The 20,264-nt window shown below is 42.7% G+C and overlaps 1 protein-coding gene across 1 annotated transcript in view; it reads left to right on the top strand.

Annotated features, from left to right (window-relative positions):
• The window catches only part of LOC146191589 (peptidyl-prolyl cis-trans isomerase D-like), a 33,892-nt gene that overhangs the window by 527 nt on the left and 13,101 nt on the right, over positions 1–20,264 (top strand). Inside the window, exons 2-7 of the mRNA XM_084602111.1 lie at positions 171–308; positions 8,090–8,196; positions 10,703–10,894; positions 15,226–15,348; positions 16,756–16,862; positions 19,549–19,638. Coding sequence (XP_084458237.1) covers positions 171–308; positions 8,090–8,196; positions 10,703–10,894; positions 15,226–15,348; positions 16,756–16,862; positions 19,549–19,638 — 757 coding nt within the window. The remainder of the gene's footprint in view (positions 1–170; positions 309–8,089; positions 8,197–10,702; positions 10,895–15,225; positions 15,349–16,755; positions 16,863–19,548; positions 19,639–20,264) is intronic.

The following is a 20,264-nucleotide window of genomic DNA, read 5'->3' as shown; positions in this document are numbered from 1 at the left end:
TAGGATCATTCATGAGTATTGTTATGCCACCGTCATCGGGTGGTGCCGCTCGTTTGGATGCGTTTATGCGCCATGCACAATAATGCTCGATGTTGGCATTAATGGCTGCAAACTATTGAGTGGCTTTTGCTTTGTGCTGACGTTTTCCTTTTTTCTTGGTTACTGTGCAGTCGGTCGCATAGTCATTGAACTTTTCCGGCACCTTCAGCCGCAAACCTCGGAGAACTTCCGACTTCTGTGCACTGGCGAGAAAGGGCTCGGAGTCAACAAAGTGCCCCTTCACTACAAAGGATGCAAGTTTCACAAAAGTCAGTTCCCTGTGTGATTGCTTTCGAACTTATATTGCCTGATTCCGCTTTCACCAGTTTTGCTATGAACTGCTGCTGCCTGTGTGCCTTTTAAAGTTTTTTACTTTTTGCAGCGTTTTTGCTTGCTTGGTATAATACCCACTGCTTGAACACTGCAGTCACCTAGTGCATTGACATGCTGTTGAAAAGAAATTGAGGAGAGACAACACAGTTCGGGGACTTGATCATAGGCCTTCATGTTAAGAAAATATATATATATGCAACTAGCACAAGACATTTCAAAGCAACCTATAATGACCGTGTATAATGCAAATTATAATTTGGTCTTCATGTTATACGCGTAATACCCTGCAATTTCAAGTGCCACTGAAGTCAAGCATTTTCAGTGCACACATACGCTCGCAACTTGTCAGGTCATTTTGATAAGTAGTGTGCTGCATAGTTGTTTGCATAGCTGATGTCTCAAATTCATATAAGTTGAAACACTGCATAACTGAAGAAAAATTGCAAGCCATGGTTTTAGATGGTTTCATGTCAGCTCAATTTGTATGGTGTGACATCAATGACCGTCCACTCAGTACCGTCAGTGTTGCAACAGCTGGTCCAGAAAATGTTGAAGGGGCATCTGGTAATAATGGTTTATGGTAAGTGGATTTTTATGGATTTCAGCATTTTTGTATTCTGTGGCACATGTTGTGATGGAGGTCTTGTGTTGCGACCTCCCACCATGGTGGCTCAATGGTTAGGCTGCTTGACTAAGCTGGACTACCTGGGTTCTATCCCAGCCACGGCAACTGGGCTTCATTGGACATGAAATGTGAATTACTCCTGTACTGTGTGATGTCAGTGCATATTAAAGGACATTAGCTGGTCACAGTTCGCCTTCCATTATCGCCGCCCGTGTTCCGTAGTCGTTTTGGGGAATTGAACACCGGGTGCTCTAATACCTCGGCACACAACTCTTTTTGTACTTAGCTGCCATGAAAAACAGCCAAACCAAGCCAAACCAAACCTGTGAACAGAGCGAAGTATTCACTGAGGCCCTGTTACCAGATGGCGCAAGCATCATCCCTGCCAGTATGCCATTTCATTGGCAATGGGTGGCATTTACACACAACAGCTCGCACAGTACCAAGTTCGCCACTGGCTACCTTCCCTATATTAGAAGTGATCTCTGAAAATCCGGCATCGGTGTTGTGAGTGAAATATCAAGAGGATGGCATTGGCAGGCAATAGCTGGCAGGTGACATGGCCACGCACTAACTGGTCGTAGGATTGCCTGACATTACATTTGGCAGGAGCTATCAACTCGGGCCTCTCCTTTCATATCGAAGGGCGCTATCAGAATCAGCCTGCCAGAACTTTTGGATTCACGTTACACCTAGGACACGCAGGCACATTCAAATGGCTTGGTTAAAGCAGAGCTTTATATGTGAGGTGGTAGCAATGCTATTGTGTCATATTATAGGCGGAGCTTAAGTGTTCCCCATAATTCTTTTCATGTTAAATACTTCCACATCCACTTTTCTTTCTGTGCGCATGAAGTCTGCTGCTGCGACAGTCTTCTCCTATACAATGACATGATAATTAGGTGGCCATACTTGCCGCACAACAAAACTAGGCAGCTGCATCTTATATGCAACACAACTTGCAGCTTTTCAAATCTGTTACTTTTCTGCTACTGCCGCAGTACATGTCATGGATAGTTAGCACATAATTAATTGCCCAGGTCCGAAGCTTTCACAGGCACTGTTCCAACAAAAAAAGGAAAGCATCTTAGTTGTTTAATTTGGGTGACAGAACAGTCAAGCAAATACAGTCACAGAAGGCAGACCTAACAAGAATATTTTGCAAATTTTGTTGCAGCAACATAGTGCTGCTTAAGATGCATATAACCTGGAATCTAGGTTCACAGCAACACAATATCTGGCAATTACTCTAAATTCAGTTCTAGCACGTCATAAGTCGACACAGGTGACAATTTGAAATGTTCATAATTAAGGGAATAGGCATGTCACAGTGTACTCACCTCTAAAATCAGTGTACCAACCGTCGAAAAGTTGTTGAACAAGGAACACTTTCATCGATTTGTATATGTTACTATTTTTTGCTTGTCGCAAAAAGTAAGCCATTTACAAGACAGGCATCACTAATGGTGAGTTCAGTGTGCCATGCATTGGTTCTGTACACCACACAGCACAATGGAGTCTGCACTCGGTCAAGCTGATGTTATGACAAAGTTGAACCTGCTTGTTGGGTCTACCATTTTGATTTTTGCACTTAGTTTGTAGGCACATCCACTCACTCGCACACTTTTACGGATTGAACATAAAATACAAATGACAAGGCATGAAAGACGCTTGCTCTTTGCAGATTACAAGGAATTGAATACTGCAGCTGGCTGCATCGCTCATGCACATACCCATGGACATGGTGAATGCCGCGCCAGCCACTAGTGATCCTTGCGGATGGTCTAGTGAATAGCTTCTATACTTAGCGGCCAGAAAATCATGGTCACTGAACTGCTGCAGTGGATTCAAATTTTCGCTTTAGGGCACTTAAATAAAAAAACTGACTTGGTCCCGTTTCTTTTCTAAACTATTTGAAATTTTCATTCTAACACCTACTAACATAGGCGTACGCACAGGGGGGCGGCCGCCCTTCCAATCCTCTTAAGGTTGCTCCAAGGCTGCCCCATATCTTTACTCTGCCGGACCTATGCTGTCACTTATAAACGTGTAGGTTTATGGTCATGCATGAATTTTAAGCGCACACTATTGTTTTTATGTTTTAATGACATCACGTCAAAATAAATGATTGGTAACAAATCCTCATCTTTGCACTGCAATTTGTCCATAAGGACTTTGGGGGGGGGGGGGGGGGTGAAGCGTCGCTCCCCCTAATGCAGAACCCTGCGCACGTCTGTGCCTACTAATCTTATTTTACTAATGCTTGCTTTTTGAGGAAATAAACGATTGCATTGTTACATATTAGGGCACTCTTGTCAGTATTCATTAATCATCAATTTGCAGTTGTGAGGCGGCGCCTGTGAAATTTCCTGAAAACCAAGTTTTTCAAATTATAAGCCAGTGCGGAGTTACTGGTAATTTTTTTTGTACATGAACTTTCTATACTTCAGCTTTGCTAGTATCTTGTTAATTTAATGGCTGCATTAAGCACAATGCTCCTTTGTCTAAATCCGTTATGCTGTGCTACGATAAACAGCACAATGTGATGCCTTGCATAACAGTACACTCATTTCATTAGAGGTTTTTATCACTTTAGTTTAAGTCACAGCAAAATGTTGCATTGCCGGACATCATCGGTCTTTGTGAAAGAAAGTAGGTATAGTTGGCCTGTATTGTACATGGGTTTTATCATTTTTGCATCTTTTATTTTTCAAAAATTGGGAGGCTGGAAGTTGGGGGATAAAAGTTTCGGTGATCGAATGTTAATTGATTTTTTCTTAGGATTACTGTACAGTCTTGCTCTTTTCCTTTAAATCAATTTTACCACTTGTTAGACACAAAAAACTTTTTCTAATATGAATTGTAATATACACTGAACAGCTCAACTACATCCACCCACTACTGCTATCTGATCTTGATATAGTGGCCGCCTTTGTTTAATGGGGGGACCTTGGCTTGGCCTATTAGTTTGAAGAAAAGTTTTGAATTATTTCCATTCCAAAAACAAAATTGTAGGCAGACACTTAAGCTCCGCCTTTAAGTTATGACGCAATAGTGTAGGCTACCACCCAACATATAAAGCCCCGCTTTAACCAATTCGTGCGAATATGCCTGCTTAGCCAAGGGGTAACACAAATGAAAGGATCCTGGCAGGCTTATTCTGACAAACCTCCCATATGTAAGGTGAGGACCGAGTTGGCAGCTACTGCCAAATGTAACGTCAGGCAACCTACGTCCACTGAATGTGCTGCCATGTCAGCTGCCAGCTACTGCCTGCCAGCACCGTGCTCGTGATGTTTCGCTCACAGTGGGAACGCCGGTCGCCGATGCTGGATTTTCGATGAACGGTGTCTTTAACACTGTCGTGTTAATAACAGTTTAACATGGTCGCCTCGGCTTGCTGTGTGCTACATCTAGCTAGCACGCATCACTTTTTACAACATTGAAACATGCTTTTATGTGGCTACAATAGTATGAAGGGCATTTCACTTATTCTTAAATCTCATTACAAGTTTCTTGCTTAACTTTACAGTGATATGCACACAGAGAAACCCAGCTGCCATTGTAGCTGATATTTTACGCTAGGTGTGGTTGATATTTTACACTAGAGAGTTTGTTTTGTTTTTTTCATTGGTTTCACCTTGTGTTATTGATGCCAGAGTCTGCAGTATATGCGAACTTCTCCTATTAAAAAAAAAAATAAGAAGGGAACAGCCTTTTATTTTAAGGTCTTATTTTTGGTGTATCATTAGAAGGATCAGTACTAGTATGGGAACAGTTGCCTTGTGTGCTGGAAAAGCATTTGGTATATGTTTTGGAACACTGACAATTAGTGATATGTGTGTGTTAAACCTTTGCAGCGTGTTAAACATTTGCAGCAGTCATAGCCCGAGTAGAGCTGAAGAGAAATGGGCCCTTGCATGAGTTTGGAGCTCTCTCGATGTGAGGCATAGTGTGCTGCAATGACTGCCGATGGCAGACATGCTTGAGACATTAATACAGGATACACTTTTCGTCTCTGATCAGCGCATGATTGAATACAGGTGCACAGCAGTGCCGGCAAAGCCATGATACATAGGCTGTCTTTACTTGCCTTTGGTTGTTGGAATCCAGCAATGTCTGATGGGTCTCGTTGGAAATGGAACTGTATGACAACTCACCACATGCCTGGCGGCTGTCCTCGTTTGTGGCTACCTTCAGGATCTCATGTCCAACGGCTGCAGAGTGCGTAACTAATAGGCAACTGTGCCAAGATTATGTTATGGAACAGGTACCTGGCAATGCATTCTGTAACAGCATTATTCCTTAAGGCTCGACTTGCTCCACAGCTTGTCTCGGCCCACCCTAAAGTCAGTACAGATGACCACAAATAAGTTCAGCAGCGTCATTTTCCTTAGCCACTGCTTAAGCAATGTATGCTGTGATGGTAGAACATACATATATTTGTCACTACATGTTCCTACTTCCAATTGACCTTTTCTTAGCACATAAGGCTCTCCACTGTAGCCTCTCTCGTAGCCTGAGTTGCTTTGGGGCATTAAACCCTGGAAACCAAACAAAACCAGTGGTTGTTTCTTCGACACGACATCAGAGATAGCAAAACTTTTCTCATTATTTCTTTACTTCTATCTCGGTGTGTTAAAGCATTATTAGGGTATGAAGCAGCGACTGCATTAAGACATTTTACCAATACCTTTTCTTGTAGAATTGAATGTAACGGGCACCTTACTAAATCATCCATATTAAAAAATTGCAGCACAGTTACAAGCTTGTGACACAACAGAGGTCATCCACTTTGGTACTGGTATTGGTACTGGGCTTGTACATGGGATTGGAGACATGTTAAATTGGATGATTCGGTCATTACAGCTAGTGTTTAGCGCATCTGCCTCATATTCAGGAGGTGCAGGAAGGGCTGGCCTCATAGGTGGGATGTGGGTGCCCCGTAAGCGTGCTTACAGGTGCGAATAACTGAAGGGAGATCTAGTAATAGCTGATGCTGTAAAATACATTTTGAGAGTCCACACTCACTATCAGTTGGTGGTGGAGGTCCTTGTGCACTGGAGAAAAAGTTGCCGATATCCTTTCTTCTTAATCAGCTGTCTACACGAAAATACCCTGGGCAAATATTTGAATAGGAATTGGGAATTTTCTACAAAACCTGCTCAAGGTGTAAGAGTCGCATTTATCGTAAGTGTAAGTGTAGCATTTATAGACGTTAAGTATGCGCTGCTCTTTGTTTAGCTCTCGCAGAATTCAGTCCGTATTTGTGTTGTCCTCAGCGGGGAAGAATTTTGGTAACAAATCTAGTTCATAGAAGGAAATGACGAGCTGGGATCGCTTCCTTGACCATTTCTGGATGCTTCGACCCCTTACACTAGTGACATGTGGGGAAGCCGTCACGATGGCTTACAATCGCCGCGTTTTTGCTCGTGTATGTCCCCCAGACCCGGCCCACTCATAGGCAAGCAAAAAGTTGTGAAATGTTTCACCTCTATGCCCTTAAGGCACCGCAAAGAAGTTAGCGTGTATCTCCTCGTGAAGTCATGTTTTCGCCGGAACTGGCGCCCCGTATGTTGACTCTTTGGCTTTCTTTGATGGTTCGCTTCTTTGCACCTAGGCACTGCAAGAAAGCAGCTGTGGCGGATGAGCACCGCTGATCAGTTTTTCATGCCATAAGTGCCAGTTAGCACATGTCTCGCAAAACGTATCATGCGACTACAATTTGTCAAAATTTCGAACGTATTGACCGGGAAATTGTGTTATCCAAGAATGTATTAAGGAGGAGAAAAATAGTGTAACACTATGTGGGATGCTTTATAGGCCACTATTTTGAGTGTATGAAACGGGAAATCATATGAATTGGGAACATATTGTTACGGGGTAGTTCAGCTTGGAGCAGAGGGCGGACACGGAAGACAAGGCTTTCAAACAGACGCTTTCTGCAGGCACCAGCCGACTCTGTTGAACGTCGTCTTCTCTAAAACTCACGAGAGTCTTCTTCTTTCCTTATGTGTATGCACCGCCTAATGTGACAATATCAACGAGGTTTTACTGTAGTGGTCTCTTTAGATGATGTGACATTTTTGTCAATTTGGCTCTTTCCACCGTTACATTAAGAAATGTTTTTCTGGGTTTGCAGTGACTCCCTTGTCTCAGTATATTAATGGTGGACATGGAAGAACTGCAGCTGCCTTCGGAAGCTCATGCTAATATTTGTTTTTTGGCAGAAAGTGTGGCTGTAGCTCACACCTTGTGTTGAAGGGACCGAACACTAAATTTCAAGCATCTTAATACTGTTTAATTTTTTTATGGCACAGTAGTGAGCTTGGTGTCTGAAGGGCTTGATTCTGTAATGGTTTCCTTAGAAATGCTGTGGAAAATTTTGACACAAAGTTTTCAATCATTGCATTGGTCCCCTTTTTTTTGTATCATGACGCCGAAAATGGTTTTCACAGTGATTATGATGATCGGTGAGCACTACAGTGATTGCCCATTGGCAAAAGTTATGTACCGAAAACTGTTATAAACCTCACCCACCAGACAGCAATTTGATATTTTAATATAATGTCCATTTTAGTTTCAATATTCAAAGCTGTTATGTCAGTGATGTGCACCTTATTAGCAAAAGTTTTAGCAGATAATAGTTACGGCTTCATCCAAGAAAAAGCTAAACACTGTGATGTCTTCTAGTGGCAAAAGTTAAAAGCATATCCTTGGCAGTGCAAAAGGGCTATTGCTGTTTTATGAATGGTGCACTGGAAGATTGCAAACTGGAATGGTAATAATAAAACATGATGATCACTCTTGAAAGGAAAAGTAAACACTGTGCAATTAAGAAAATCGGCTATACTTTGGCGAGCTGAGATGTGGCTGCATGTTGAGTACATCGATAATGGCAGTTTCATCACATAATGGCACTTCAATTTGTATTGTGCTATTTTCGTTGCTAAATTACTATCGTAAACCCTTGTTTCTTGGATATCGGTGTGTGCAGTGTGTACAAGGCGAGGCCTTTTTATTTCCACTATAATCTCGTGCCATGTTAAGTAATGTTTTTCTTATCTCCCTCTCACTTCTCTTCGTGTGCAGTTATGCCAAAGTTCATGGTCCAAGGTGGAGACATTACACATGGAGATGGGAGTGGAGGAGAGAGCATCTATGGTCGCTATTTTCCTGACGAGGACCTTTCTCTGAAGGTGAACGCTTGCCTTTGCCAACTTGTTACTTCCTGTGCACGATGGTTCGCTGTTCGTTAGTCTTGGAAACTTGCTTGCCTCACTGCAGTAATAAAGCAACAGCAGCAGCAGCAGCAGCAGGTTTGGCAAGCTACCGTAGACTCAAGTTGAGACCAATTATCGGATAAGATTAACTGTTTAAGGCCTTCTAGTAGATTTCTCATAGTATTCAGTGTAAAAAAAAAAAAGAACTGTCATTCTGACCTTTTGATTAAGACGAGCTTTCATAGTGACTCAAGTTTAAGCTGTAAGGGCCCATGCAGCACTACTCACAAGGCATGTATGTGACACTGTCAGCAAAATAAAAATGTATAATTTAAAGGTGTAAGCAAATAGGACCATGGCTACAAAATAGCTATAGTGAGTCTATCTAAATTTTTGACTCGTTGTATTGGGGCTTAAGCATTTAAGGGCCGCATTTTAGCAAGTATAGCTTCACATTTTGCATAGTCATTGCGCAGAGATGATCATACGGTGGCACCACAGTGTCTGCAGTGGATGGGAAAGGCTCATTGTGCAGCTCCTTGTAGAGTTGGTAACAGCTATGATGCAAAACGAGAAGGATAAATGAGAGGCACATGGCTACCCAGCCAGGCACCTTCCAAGCACATGCTGGATGCTGGAGGAAAATTATTTTTAAAAAATCCACTTTAGCGGTCGTTGCAGGAAGGGCAGTAAGGAAAGAGACTGTGAAAGAAGGCAACTTGACTGACGCCAGTTTCAAGTAGGATCTGTTGAGCTTTTTGTTGCCTTAGCATTGCTCGCTTTGTTTAAATAGTACAATAAATGTTCTATTTCAAATAGCCTTTGATTGCTATTTTTTTCTTGTCACCTATGTTGGGACACATTTTTTTCAGACACTTTTGTTAAGATGAACAAATTTTCATTGTTTCTTCAAGCTCGTATTTAAGAAAGTCTACTGTATGTGCCATCTGCAAGCACAGGACTCGTGATTTGGAAAATTTCTTAGGACTACCTGTCACTCTTGTGTGAAAGCATGCTTTTGAAGGCTCCTGGATAGTAGGTACCACTATTCTTCTGAACTTTAGGAGTACCGTGAACATTTACGTATGGAATACTGACCAGCTGCTTAACCAGCTTATTCAGATTATTCAAGCAGTGTTTCATTGAGAAAAAGGAAAAACTGCCCTCTGATTATAGCTGAAATGAGACATTTATGGGCCCACAACGCCTTTGCAGGAATGCAGGGTTTGGGCGGCATTTAACAGTTAGTGCAGTGACTCCAGGCCTTGCAAGGGGACAAGGCAGTCTCCTGGGGCCAAACTAGCTGAAGCTGTTACTCTCTCCTTTGTGTTTTGCCACGAGTTTACTACACTGTGCAGCTTCAGCAACAACCTCTGACGTCGCTCCATGATTTAGGAGATGTCTGGTCATATAGGACGCTAGCAAGAAATACCTCTTTTAGTTAAATTAGCTGTAAAAAATTTTAAAAATAAAGCATTGTAAAGGTTCAACTATCCTTGAACGAAGTTTCATGAGTGTTAGCCATTGGCCGCAGCCACAGTCACTGCTGCCGCTTCAATCTTGGCTCGCTCAATCTTGGCTCGCTCAATCTTGGCTCGCTTCTATGCCTGGTAAGCTTCTCGGCAACTGACTAGTAGGGCTTCCCATTGTTCGATGGTCTTGGCAGCCCGTCTGTCACATCTGCGGTCTTTGTCTTTAGCGAGATGGCATATTTACATAGGTTAAATGAAGGTGGGGCGCAGATGGAACTTCATGAAGACGACGATGTTCGATGCACAGTATGAAATTGCATTGCAGTTTTACACAAAGCTTGATAGCACAGTACTCTCGTGCCTAGGCACAACAATGAAGGTGATGTTTGATGCACAACGTGAGATGAAACAAGATGCGGGGCATGAGTATGTGTCGCCATCTGTGAAACACACGAAGTACTGGGTCCGGGAATGACTCGAAACTTGCAAGTGAACCCAGCAGACGTAATGCTCTAAAATGTAGCTCCACTTGCAGAACTTGTTGGTCAGCTTGCAGTTTGTTGTAAGAATTCAGAAAGCACCTTTGTTTTATATATGCGAGTCAAACTGTTATACCGTATTTACGCCATTGTAAGTTGACCTGCCTTTTCAGCTCCAGAAATCCGAAGCGCGAATGTCAGCTTACAAGTCGAACCAAAGGAAGGAACTATTTTAATTTTTTTTTTTTTTTCAGACATCCCATTTTTTAGGTAAACTTGCAAATTGTGTAAATACGGTAAATTATTGTGGAGCCAATGATGTAAGAGTTCCTTAGGCTTTTCCATCTGGTCTGTCATGTTCAGTGTTAGCAGTTCTATTACTTTTCCAGTAATTTTTGTTCTATGTATTTAATAATTTTAATTGCTAGCAATTTGTGAGCCAGTTATGACCAAACCATTTTCATGCGACTGTGTATGTTTAATTTTGTGTTCATAATTTTTTTTTTCTTGTGCGCCTCTTATTTGATGCAGCATGATAGGCCAGGGCTGGTGGGCATGGCCAACAGTGGGCCAAACACCAACGGATCGCAATTCTACATTGTGACCGTGCCCACGCCACACCTCGATGGCAAGCATGTCATCTTTGGCCAGGTTGTCAAGGGCATGGGCGTGGTGTCTGTGCTGGAGTATGTTCGCACCAATGACAGCGATGTGCCTGTTGAGGCAAGTGCTTCCATTCCACACACATTGTAATGAATTAATGCAGTAATTTAGGCTAGTTGTACAATGCGCAGTTAATATAACAGCACAATAGGTGCTGGCTTGGAGCTGAACTTATTTACATATGATGGGGCTCGTGCTCAACTGCTGGCTTATGAAGTGCTAGTTGAGTAGGGGAGAAAAAAAAAGAAAAATAACTTTCCAATGTTCTTGCGTATTACTGTCAACTCTCAATAATTACTGCTTAGAGGGGGCAAAACAATTTTTAAAATTAAAGTGGCCTGTCTTGCAAACAAAGTGTTGGAAGTATTAAAGCTGAAATGCTCCGTAATGGTTAAGTGTTTTTGGAACCTTTTCCAGGAGTAGCTGGAAATGTGGTTCAGTAAGTGCCTCTGCTGAGGGCAGTGGGAGCTGTTATGCAGAGAGTACTTTGGGTGTACTTTAGGAGCCACAGTGTATGTCAGGGGTGGCCTCATTGCCACCACTGTAGCGAGCTCCTCCGCGAAAGCAAAATTACCCTGTCACCCTAGGAAATCTTATGGTGGCAGGCTCCTCGTGTACTCCTTCATTTAATTGCTTTTTTTTTTTTTTTGTAATGTATTATGCTTTACGGAAATTTTTTCAGTCATTGAAAGAATGCTGCACAGTTTTAATTATTAGTGCCTCTGTGGCCCTACTGAAGGCACACTGTCTTCTCAATGGACACCCCGTAGTGTATGATTCCTTGCAATGCAACAACAATGGAAGGACATGGAAGATATTGAAAAATTGAAGGCCTCGTGGATAATGCACCTGGAGATGCTGTAGGCAGGCCTGATAACAGACCTGAGCAGAGTATGATAGTAAAACTTGGGAAAAAGACACATTCTTGCAATGTTACGGCAGTTTACTGACTTTGTAAGGTGAGCACAATGTTTTGGTTTGGTGACACTACATCGTAGAGTGTCTAGCAACTAGACAAACCCAGAATGGTCAGGAAAATTTCATACACCTGGAAAAAATTGGGATTATCAAGAATACTCGCAGAAATTCATAAATGTGGCCAAGTCAGGGAAGAGGACAACCTAAAATTAACACAATGGTCTTCCATGAACTTTGATGGTCTTGGTACACAGGCTGTTCACATTGGCGTGATGACTTTTCACTTCTAGCATCAATTAGGCGTGCCATTGTTTTTGCTTATTGTTCATGAAGTGATTACTGTATATTCTGCCAAAGGTTTCCTTTTTTTTTTTTTCTTGTATAAGCTGTAACTACTAGTAATGTACAAAATTTGTGCATTTTCGGTGTTTCATATGAGACATCATGCCGTTCTAGCAGAGCATGAAAGTCAATCTGGAAAGCCTGCTCCCGGACCGCATTGTTATCATTTTCATTGCACGTTTTTGCAGCGTTAGTTTTCTTTTTCTTTTTTCTTTCTTGAATAGCTTACGTTCACTGTCATCATCATCAACCATTATGTTTTCCAATCACTTCGCAGTCAGGGAATTTTAAGGCGAAAGCCTTCAATGCCTCATCGTTGTCGACAGAAGGTTGTCAGCAGAGGTGTCACGCTTTCAAGGGTGAGAGTTAAAAATAAATCAATGAACCTTGTCTCCACCGGGAATCGAACCTCCATCCCTTGGATCCCAAGCCGAGCGCTTTACCAACTGCGCCACGCCCCGGATCGTGAAACACTCTTCATAATTCCCCTTGTCTACCTTGAGGATGATAGCGGGATTCAGTGAGTGACAGATACTGCGCCTTTCCTTTCCTGTAAACGAATTGTAGAACGCCGGTGAACTTTGATGCGTTCAGTGAAATGCTGGTTGTGTTCGACAAGGGGCGCGCGATGTACCATCACAACAGGTCATGACGTCGCACCAGGTGATTCATGCATATATGAAGCTGACCCGCTGTGCGTCCAATCCAGGCGTCCGTGCAGCACCTTTCATTTGCCGCTTCCCCGAACACCACACCACTTAGCAAACAGAAGTAGACCCAGATGTCTAGGAAGCGTTGGTACTGCTGGCATCAGCGGCGTTTGAAATTGATTTACAGGATAGAAAAGGCGCAGTATCTGTCACAATTCTCCTCGGACACATGCACCAGGTTGTAAAGGAAGGGAGGAAGATGGGAGTTAAAAAAGAGAGGGAGATATAGATGCCGTTAGTAGAGGGCTAGGATCCACCGTGCTATAATGGCTTTCTTCTTATCGCACTTTAGTGGTCCAAAGTGCCCTCTAGAATCTTTTACTAAAATGGTCAGGGAATTTGAAGGGTAGCTTGCTGAATGCCCGATGAGTGGAATAGGCCTAGCAGATGAAACTGTGCAGTTTCATGTTCTTTCCATAGCAAAATGTGTTAATTCTGCCCTCAAGGAACTAGACAAAAATTTTGAATGAACTGAAAGTGAATTATTGAGTGCCCCTAGAAAAAAACTGTCGAAAACCACTTGCATCACAGTAATTGCATCTAAAAAATTTTTGTACACCTAGCAGTTGTCTGCATTTGGTACAAAACCTTAGAACTATGGCTTTGCTGGTATTGGCAAGTGCTTTGTTTTGCTTGTACTGTTGTGAATGTTGAACAACTACTCCAAAGTCGTAACGGCCTCTGCTACCCTTTTCAATGTGTAATGCAGTAACAGTGGTGGCTCTTCACAAACAGCCGTGTCGCATTTTGAGGATACCTCACCGCATAGGACTACGCGGTGAAGCCTCGTAATGAGGTGCACAGTGCGGTGGAGTTGCGCATGACGAGCACGCAGTTCTAGCTTGCTGAAAGAAGCATGTGAAGGCTAGCTAGGGATATTAGTTTAGGCGTTGAGACAGCGTGACACCTTTTGGAAATAAAAATAAAATACAGTTACACATTGAGCAGCGTCAGAAACAGCGCCACTAGCTAGTGTGCGCTTCCCGTGACAGCGGCAGGATGGCGTGAATTTAAGAGAAGCAGAACTGAAACTATGTTGCTGGGCTATATTTCAACTGTGGGGGACCTTGAACCATCTTCGAGGCTGTCACAGCTCACACGCCTAAGGTGCGCAGGCCCCACTATTTCATACAAATCAGGCTCAAGGCAATCTGTCTGAACGATTGCTGGTTTTGCGAGTGGTACTTCGACATGATATTGTCTGAAATAATGAGTGTCTGATGCCATAGACTTATGTGCCCTTGGCGAGGACTGGGGATCTGGTTTGAGTTTCTAGAATTTTACTGTAGTCTGTTAGATAGGTTACTTTGATGTGTGTCCCAAATAGTGCACATATTTCAGTTTTGGTCGGATAAATGTTAAACAAGCTGGTAACGTCTACTAGGTGCAGGGTTCGCTGGAAATAATGAGAGGCGTGCGTATTGCCTTGCAGAAGGCAAGTCATCACTCAGGTCTTTTGCACGATAGTGTATAGGGCTCGTTTGACCAAAAAGCCATTTTCCATCGTCATACCTTAGTTTGAGAGAAAGTTTGAAGCATGAGTTGGAAGCACGTCAGGAAAAATATGCACATGATTTCGTATCAAAATTGTGATGGTTTACTTATGAAGTGTTCAATGTGGTGTCATATTATCTGCTTCCCATCTAACATTCATCTGCTAGTCAAGTTGAAGGGTGGTAGTTTGTGATATGGATTCGAACCGACAATATGTGTACGTACTATCGTAGATAAAAGTTCCCAGGATGCAGCATAAGGAATTGTAGCCAATAGCACTGTTGTTAGCCAGTGTCCGAAGACCAGACTTAACCATCTGAAAGTCGAACTCGCATGTTGTGACGTCAGGTATACTTCGTCTCGCAAGATGTTTGCAGCACTGCGAAAGGCAGAGGCACCCCGGTCCAATCAGGATCACGCGCACTACAGTAGGCAATTGCACTCCTACGCGCCTCTCGCCCCCCAAGTATGAGCACAATTTTGTATTATAGTGCGCAGGGGCGAGAGGCTCTTAGTAGCACAATTGCAAGGGCTCTTTTGCCTTTTGCAGTGCTGCAGATATCTTGTGAGACGAAGTATAATGAAATTAAGAGATCGCCAAAAAATGTGGCACTTGTACACTAAATTTGCTTTTCTAGTGTCCTGGAAACATTTGTCCTCAATAGTACCGCCAATTGTATGCCGTTAATTGTAAGTGTTGTCATCCACAGAGAAGCGAGACAGAATCTGAGCTATTCTTTCCTCAAAAACCACCTAGAAAAAGAAAATAAATTAAAATTTGCTGATCTTGAAGATAGTTTATTAAAGGTGCCATCGTGTCTACTCTTAACATGAAACTTAAGCATCACCCTAGTTTTTTTTCCATGAGAACTCACCATCAGAGACCTGATATATCATTGATGTCAAAGACATGATCAATCTTTGCAGGATTGTGTTATTGAAAACTGTGGAGAAATACCCCCCGGTGGCGACTTTGGCATTTGCGAGCGGGACAATACTGAAGATGTTTTTCCTCCATTTCCTGATGACTCGGATTTTGACTTCAGCAATGTGAGTCGCACCAACATAGCACGGAAGTGTCACTCAAACTGCCTCGCACCCTGTGGCACTTAGACTTTTCGATTGTAGACTTTTCGAAGCAGAACAGCTGAGAGGTTATAGGATAAGAAGTGAGAACTCTCGTCGCAAAGTAAACGCAGGTTAGTATCACACCCAAGACAGCTGAACAGTTTTAAACGTATCTAGAAGTTGTCCTGATTTAATTATAGGGGCACAACAATTAAGAGATGCTCGCACAGCACCATATCGTCTCCCACACAGTAGAAGCTGTTGTCACTGCTGTGCCACTGCCACTTCATGTTTCGTGCTGCCCAGTTCTGTGTTTGTTTGTCTGTCTTTCCTCTCCTTACTCCTTTTGATCCTTTTAGTGCATTCTTAACGGCACGCACCGCCGCCCACTTTTCGTGTTCACAGCTATCCTCGTTCCCCATTAACTCTAGTATCCCCAGTATTCTTAGAGAGTTGGCTTCTGCTAGCGACTTGCAGGTCTTGTGGTGACTGTCACTGCAGTTATATCTTCAGTAGCGAGAGGTAAAGATCCCATTATAATCACACCTTGGTCCCAAATATAACACAAGATGTATATTGAAACCGGTGAAATTGGTAAAATGTTGTGTGAATATAGTTAATGCCCTATATACTTCTTTACTGTACACATCACACCAAAATGTTGACAAATGCTTGAAAATAATTCACCGAAATCATTAGGCATTGATGTCCCCTAATAAAGCCCCAGAGTTTAAAAGGTCAAATTTTAGAAGGCTCCTTACCTCAGTGAGCATGCCCTCGTTCAGTGAATTTTTAAATACACCTCACAAACAGCTTCTTATTCATAGCGAATTTAAAAATTATCTGAAGAAGGGCGTACTGCTCATAAGGCATTCTCACTGAGGTAACGAGTCCTTTAAAATCTGGCCCTTAATCTTTCCTCCTGTTCTATAGGTTAGTAACAATTCACAAAATGCTAATTGATATGTTTACTTTTAGAGTGCTTTTTATTGTGTCGTTTTTTGTTTTTTTTAAATGCTGTGTTTATTAAGTGCATTTTAGCAGCTTTTATCTTGGCCTCTTTCATTACGCAAATTGAAATCAGTAAACATGTAAAATGCAGTAGCAGAAAGATGTTTTGTGCATGCATGAGCGTGCCTGCGTGGATGTGGGGATCAAACCCACATCTTCGGAATCAGCAATTGAGTGCTCTAACCGCAGAGCTACCAAGGCACGACACAAAAAGGAGAAAAGCAAAATTTTTCTTCTTTTTCCAGGTCTTTTTTTAAACATTGCCATTGTCACTGTTGCCTGTTTGAATGATCCGTGTTCTTTTCAAACAAAAAATAGAGTGGTGCATGCCTTGCTTGCCTCATTTTGTATTGTTTTGATTTTTACTTTTTCTTTCAGATCGAGCACATCATGTGTGTGGCCGAAAAAATTCGACAATCTGGTAACCATTATTTCCGAAAAGAAGATTATGTATCAGCAAATGCCAAGTACAAGAAGGCCTTAAGGTGTGTAACCGATTTCAACTTTGCAATACCTTCCAAGCTCTAAAGCCACCTGTTTCAGATATAAACAACAGGAAGGGATGTCTGCCATTAATAGTATATCGCTTCTGTTTTAGAAACAGAAATAACATTTATGAAAAAAAAAAAAAAAAAAAAAAAACAGGCTTAGAGGGCGTGTGGAAGATGCACCTGTAGATGGCATGTCATTTTGCCTAAATTATGTAATCTTCTCTTGTGGTAGCTATTCTGACAAGCATCAGTTCTAGATGATTATTATAGCTAGTGAGCCTTATCTGTTCTGCAGATCTGCTTTTATTTTCTCGGCATAAGGTACTCAGTGCCCACTGGAAAAAAAGAGAAGGCACTTGATTGGAATTCACGTTGTTAGCTATGTTGGAACAGCACTAAGTTCAAAATACTTCAGGCAGTATTTTGCGAGTTGTCTATGTTGTTCATGCTGACTGACTGTTGAGAAAATGTCATTGATCCTTTTGTTAGTGTGTAAAGCTGCAGGCTAATGGGTGACCATTTTTCCAACTTTTATTGAAGCACAAGCTTTACTAGCCCGCATTACGCAAAAATCCGGTCGCCGGTGTGTGGACTCGATGATACCCCAAAGAGACTTCAGATGTCCACAGAAACAAGTGCGACGTGTACTGCGCCTTTTGCTTCCTGTGAACCATTAAGGCAAAAGCTTTTCTAGTCTCGTGGTGAAAATCTCGCGTCGGCGAGATTTGTCAGCGAGATGTGTCAGCGAGATTCTGCTAATTACAGATACTGCGCCTTTTCTTTTCCTGTAAATCAATTAGAGATCTCCGGTGGACTTTGATGCATTGATCGGAATGCTGGTTGTGTTCGACAAGGGGCGTGCGATGTACCATGTGCAGCAGCAACACTCAGGATTTTGCATTTCTCCACTGCAGGTTCTGCAGTGCTCTCGGAACTTTTTTTTTTTCTTTTTTTTCAATGTAAGTTTCAGTTTCCTTGCTCAGGGGTGAAAGCAGGCCCTAGCCTTTCGGAGCAGGCACAGAAGCAGCAAAAGTCTGATTTCGGAGCATGTTTGGAGCAATTCATGGGCTATTTTGGAGCACTCTAAAGCAGACTTAAAGCTTTAAATGCTACTAAGAGCATTTTCTCCTCACACCTAAAGTAGTTTCTATTTAGTTTGGCCTCCAAAAGAGCAGAGAAAATATTCAAATTAGCCTAAAGTTCGAATTATCGAATAGAATCGAAAAAGCATGCTGAAAACTGTTTGTGTTGCAGTAACTTTATCTGCATTTGAGATGAAACTCAAATAAAAATTAGTTATTCCCAGTTTCGTCTTTACGCTTTGCTTTGTGTACGCACACTGTCAGAAAGGTTGAAGTATTGCTTCAAAATTGTAAAAGCCTCCCCACCCTTGATGCCTCTGCACAAAGCGGCCCCTTCGCATTTTGAGGATGCTTCACTGCAGAGTCGCACGGTGACCCACTGTGACGAAGCGTATGGTGCGGTGAAACTGCGCATGACCAGCTAGAAGCAGAATGTGGATGGACGCGCAGGATATATGTGTATGGATTAAAACAGCATGACGCTGTCCTAAAATAAATATTTAAAAAACTGTGACGCCCCGAGCAGCTTCCGATGTGCACGCCCAATGGTAGCTGTGGGATGCATGAAGTATAAGTGAATCCAAAACTGTGCGATTGAGCTTTATTTAGGAAATGGTGAACTTCCAGTCGTCGTCATACCTGCCACAGCGCACACAATGTGCTTATGCACAACAGTTACATGCAATTCAGGTTCGTGGAGGCCTATTTCAGTAATCGCTGGCAGAGCGTGTCGTACTTCAACGTGTCGCCGGACATCAGTGCATCTGCTGCGCGCTTCCCGTTGTTGACATTTACCCTGCTGGACGCAGGCAAAGAACTGCAATCGACCGTGCCATGAATTATCACACTTAGTTTTCGCACATGTGTCCCCTTTAAATGGACATCGGCCGGGATCATGCTCAGAGTTCAAATTATCCGAACTTCCGAGTTAGCGAAGGTCGAAACAAAAAGAATTTTCTACAGTCCAAAAACTGCATGCAAATTTATTCTGTTTAGCTGAATTATTTAGGACTGCAATGATTCCAAAGAGTTTTGCTCGAGTTCATAAAAGAAAAATAGACAAATGGCAGCTACTGCAAGCAGCAGTGGAATTGATTAGCTGCTATTAATTTAAATTCAGAAAAACTCGTGCCACCTGCCTTTTGTGAAAGTCGCCGCTATAACAGCTTTATGACAAACAACTCGAGTGAACCAAGTGTTGTAGATGCGGCTGTGTGCTTTTGCATAGCGAGCGCCCAGTGTTGCTCTACTAACGACAACAAATGGCTGAATTTGGCGTTGTATACTTGCTATGGTCAATTATAGTGTAAATTGTCATTTTGGCACAGCTTGGCGCAACAGGTCAGATTGGCACAGAATGGCGCTATTGGCCTAGCACTTCTGCCCCTGCTTGCGGTTTGGTGACTTTAGAAAACCCATGTATATTATGAACATATTCAAACTTATTGCTTGCTCACAATGACATTGCCCTTGTTGTCGAGAGACTGCAGTGCTTGTGCCTGCCATCAGTATATGTTATGCATTATGCAAAACTGGCTATTTAGAGAGTAAAACGAATGTTGTATTTACTTATTGTTTGCTTGCCACTGCTTTGATAGGTATCTCAACAGACTACACGAGGTGAACGAGCTCTCCAAAGAGCAGGAAAGCAAGATTGCTGTTGTGGTCCTGCCGTGCATACTCAACAGGCAAGTGGACATTGATTGGCCAGCCATGTGTGGGGCTCTCTTGCAACCTGGGGAATGCATGCCATTATCAGTCCTCTAAAGTCCCTCCCTTTCGCAATAGATCTGTGCACAGCATTCAAATACAGTGAAAGCTCGTTAATTCACAACTCGTTAATTTGAAATTTTGGATAATTCGAAATAGTCATCGTGGTCCGGTCCGCAGTGCATAGAAGTCTATGCGCGTAACAGCTCGTTAATTCACTCAAAAATTGGCGCCGCCACCCATAATTCGAACTGCGCGCCGCCAAGCGGCGCTGTTAAAAACCATCGTTGGAAGCTTTCACGGCAGAACGATAGATGGCACAACCATCGGGGCGCCGCTAGGGTGCTGGAACAAGTACTAAACAGTCTTTCCTGCCGCGACTCCTTCGAGGAACGACGTTTTAGTGTTATCGACCACGGTTTCGTGTTGCATTTCGTGAGCCCTCGTTTTGCACGCCGCTTGTTGTGAGCTTGTGTCCGCGAGATGTGTTCGCGTGGGAAATACTGTGCCAAGACGGTGAAGGAGAAAGTGGCTATTTTACGCGAGGTGGATGAACGGAAGGCCAGCAAAGTGGAAATCGCGAAAAAGCACGGGATTCCACCAG

The sequence above is a fragment of the Amblyomma maculatum genome, chromosome 4, assembly GCF_055883805.1.
Source record: "Amblyomma maculatum isolate TAMU_Amacu chromosome 4, ASM5588380v1, whole genome shotgun sequence".
In the NCBI taxonomy this organism is placed as follows: Eukaryota; Metazoa; Arthropoda; class Arachnida; order Ixodida; family Ixodidae; genus Amblyomma; species Amblyomma maculatum.
The sequence above is the reverse complement of the archived record's forward strand: the minus strand, read 5'-3'. Positions and strand labels throughout refer to the sequence as shown.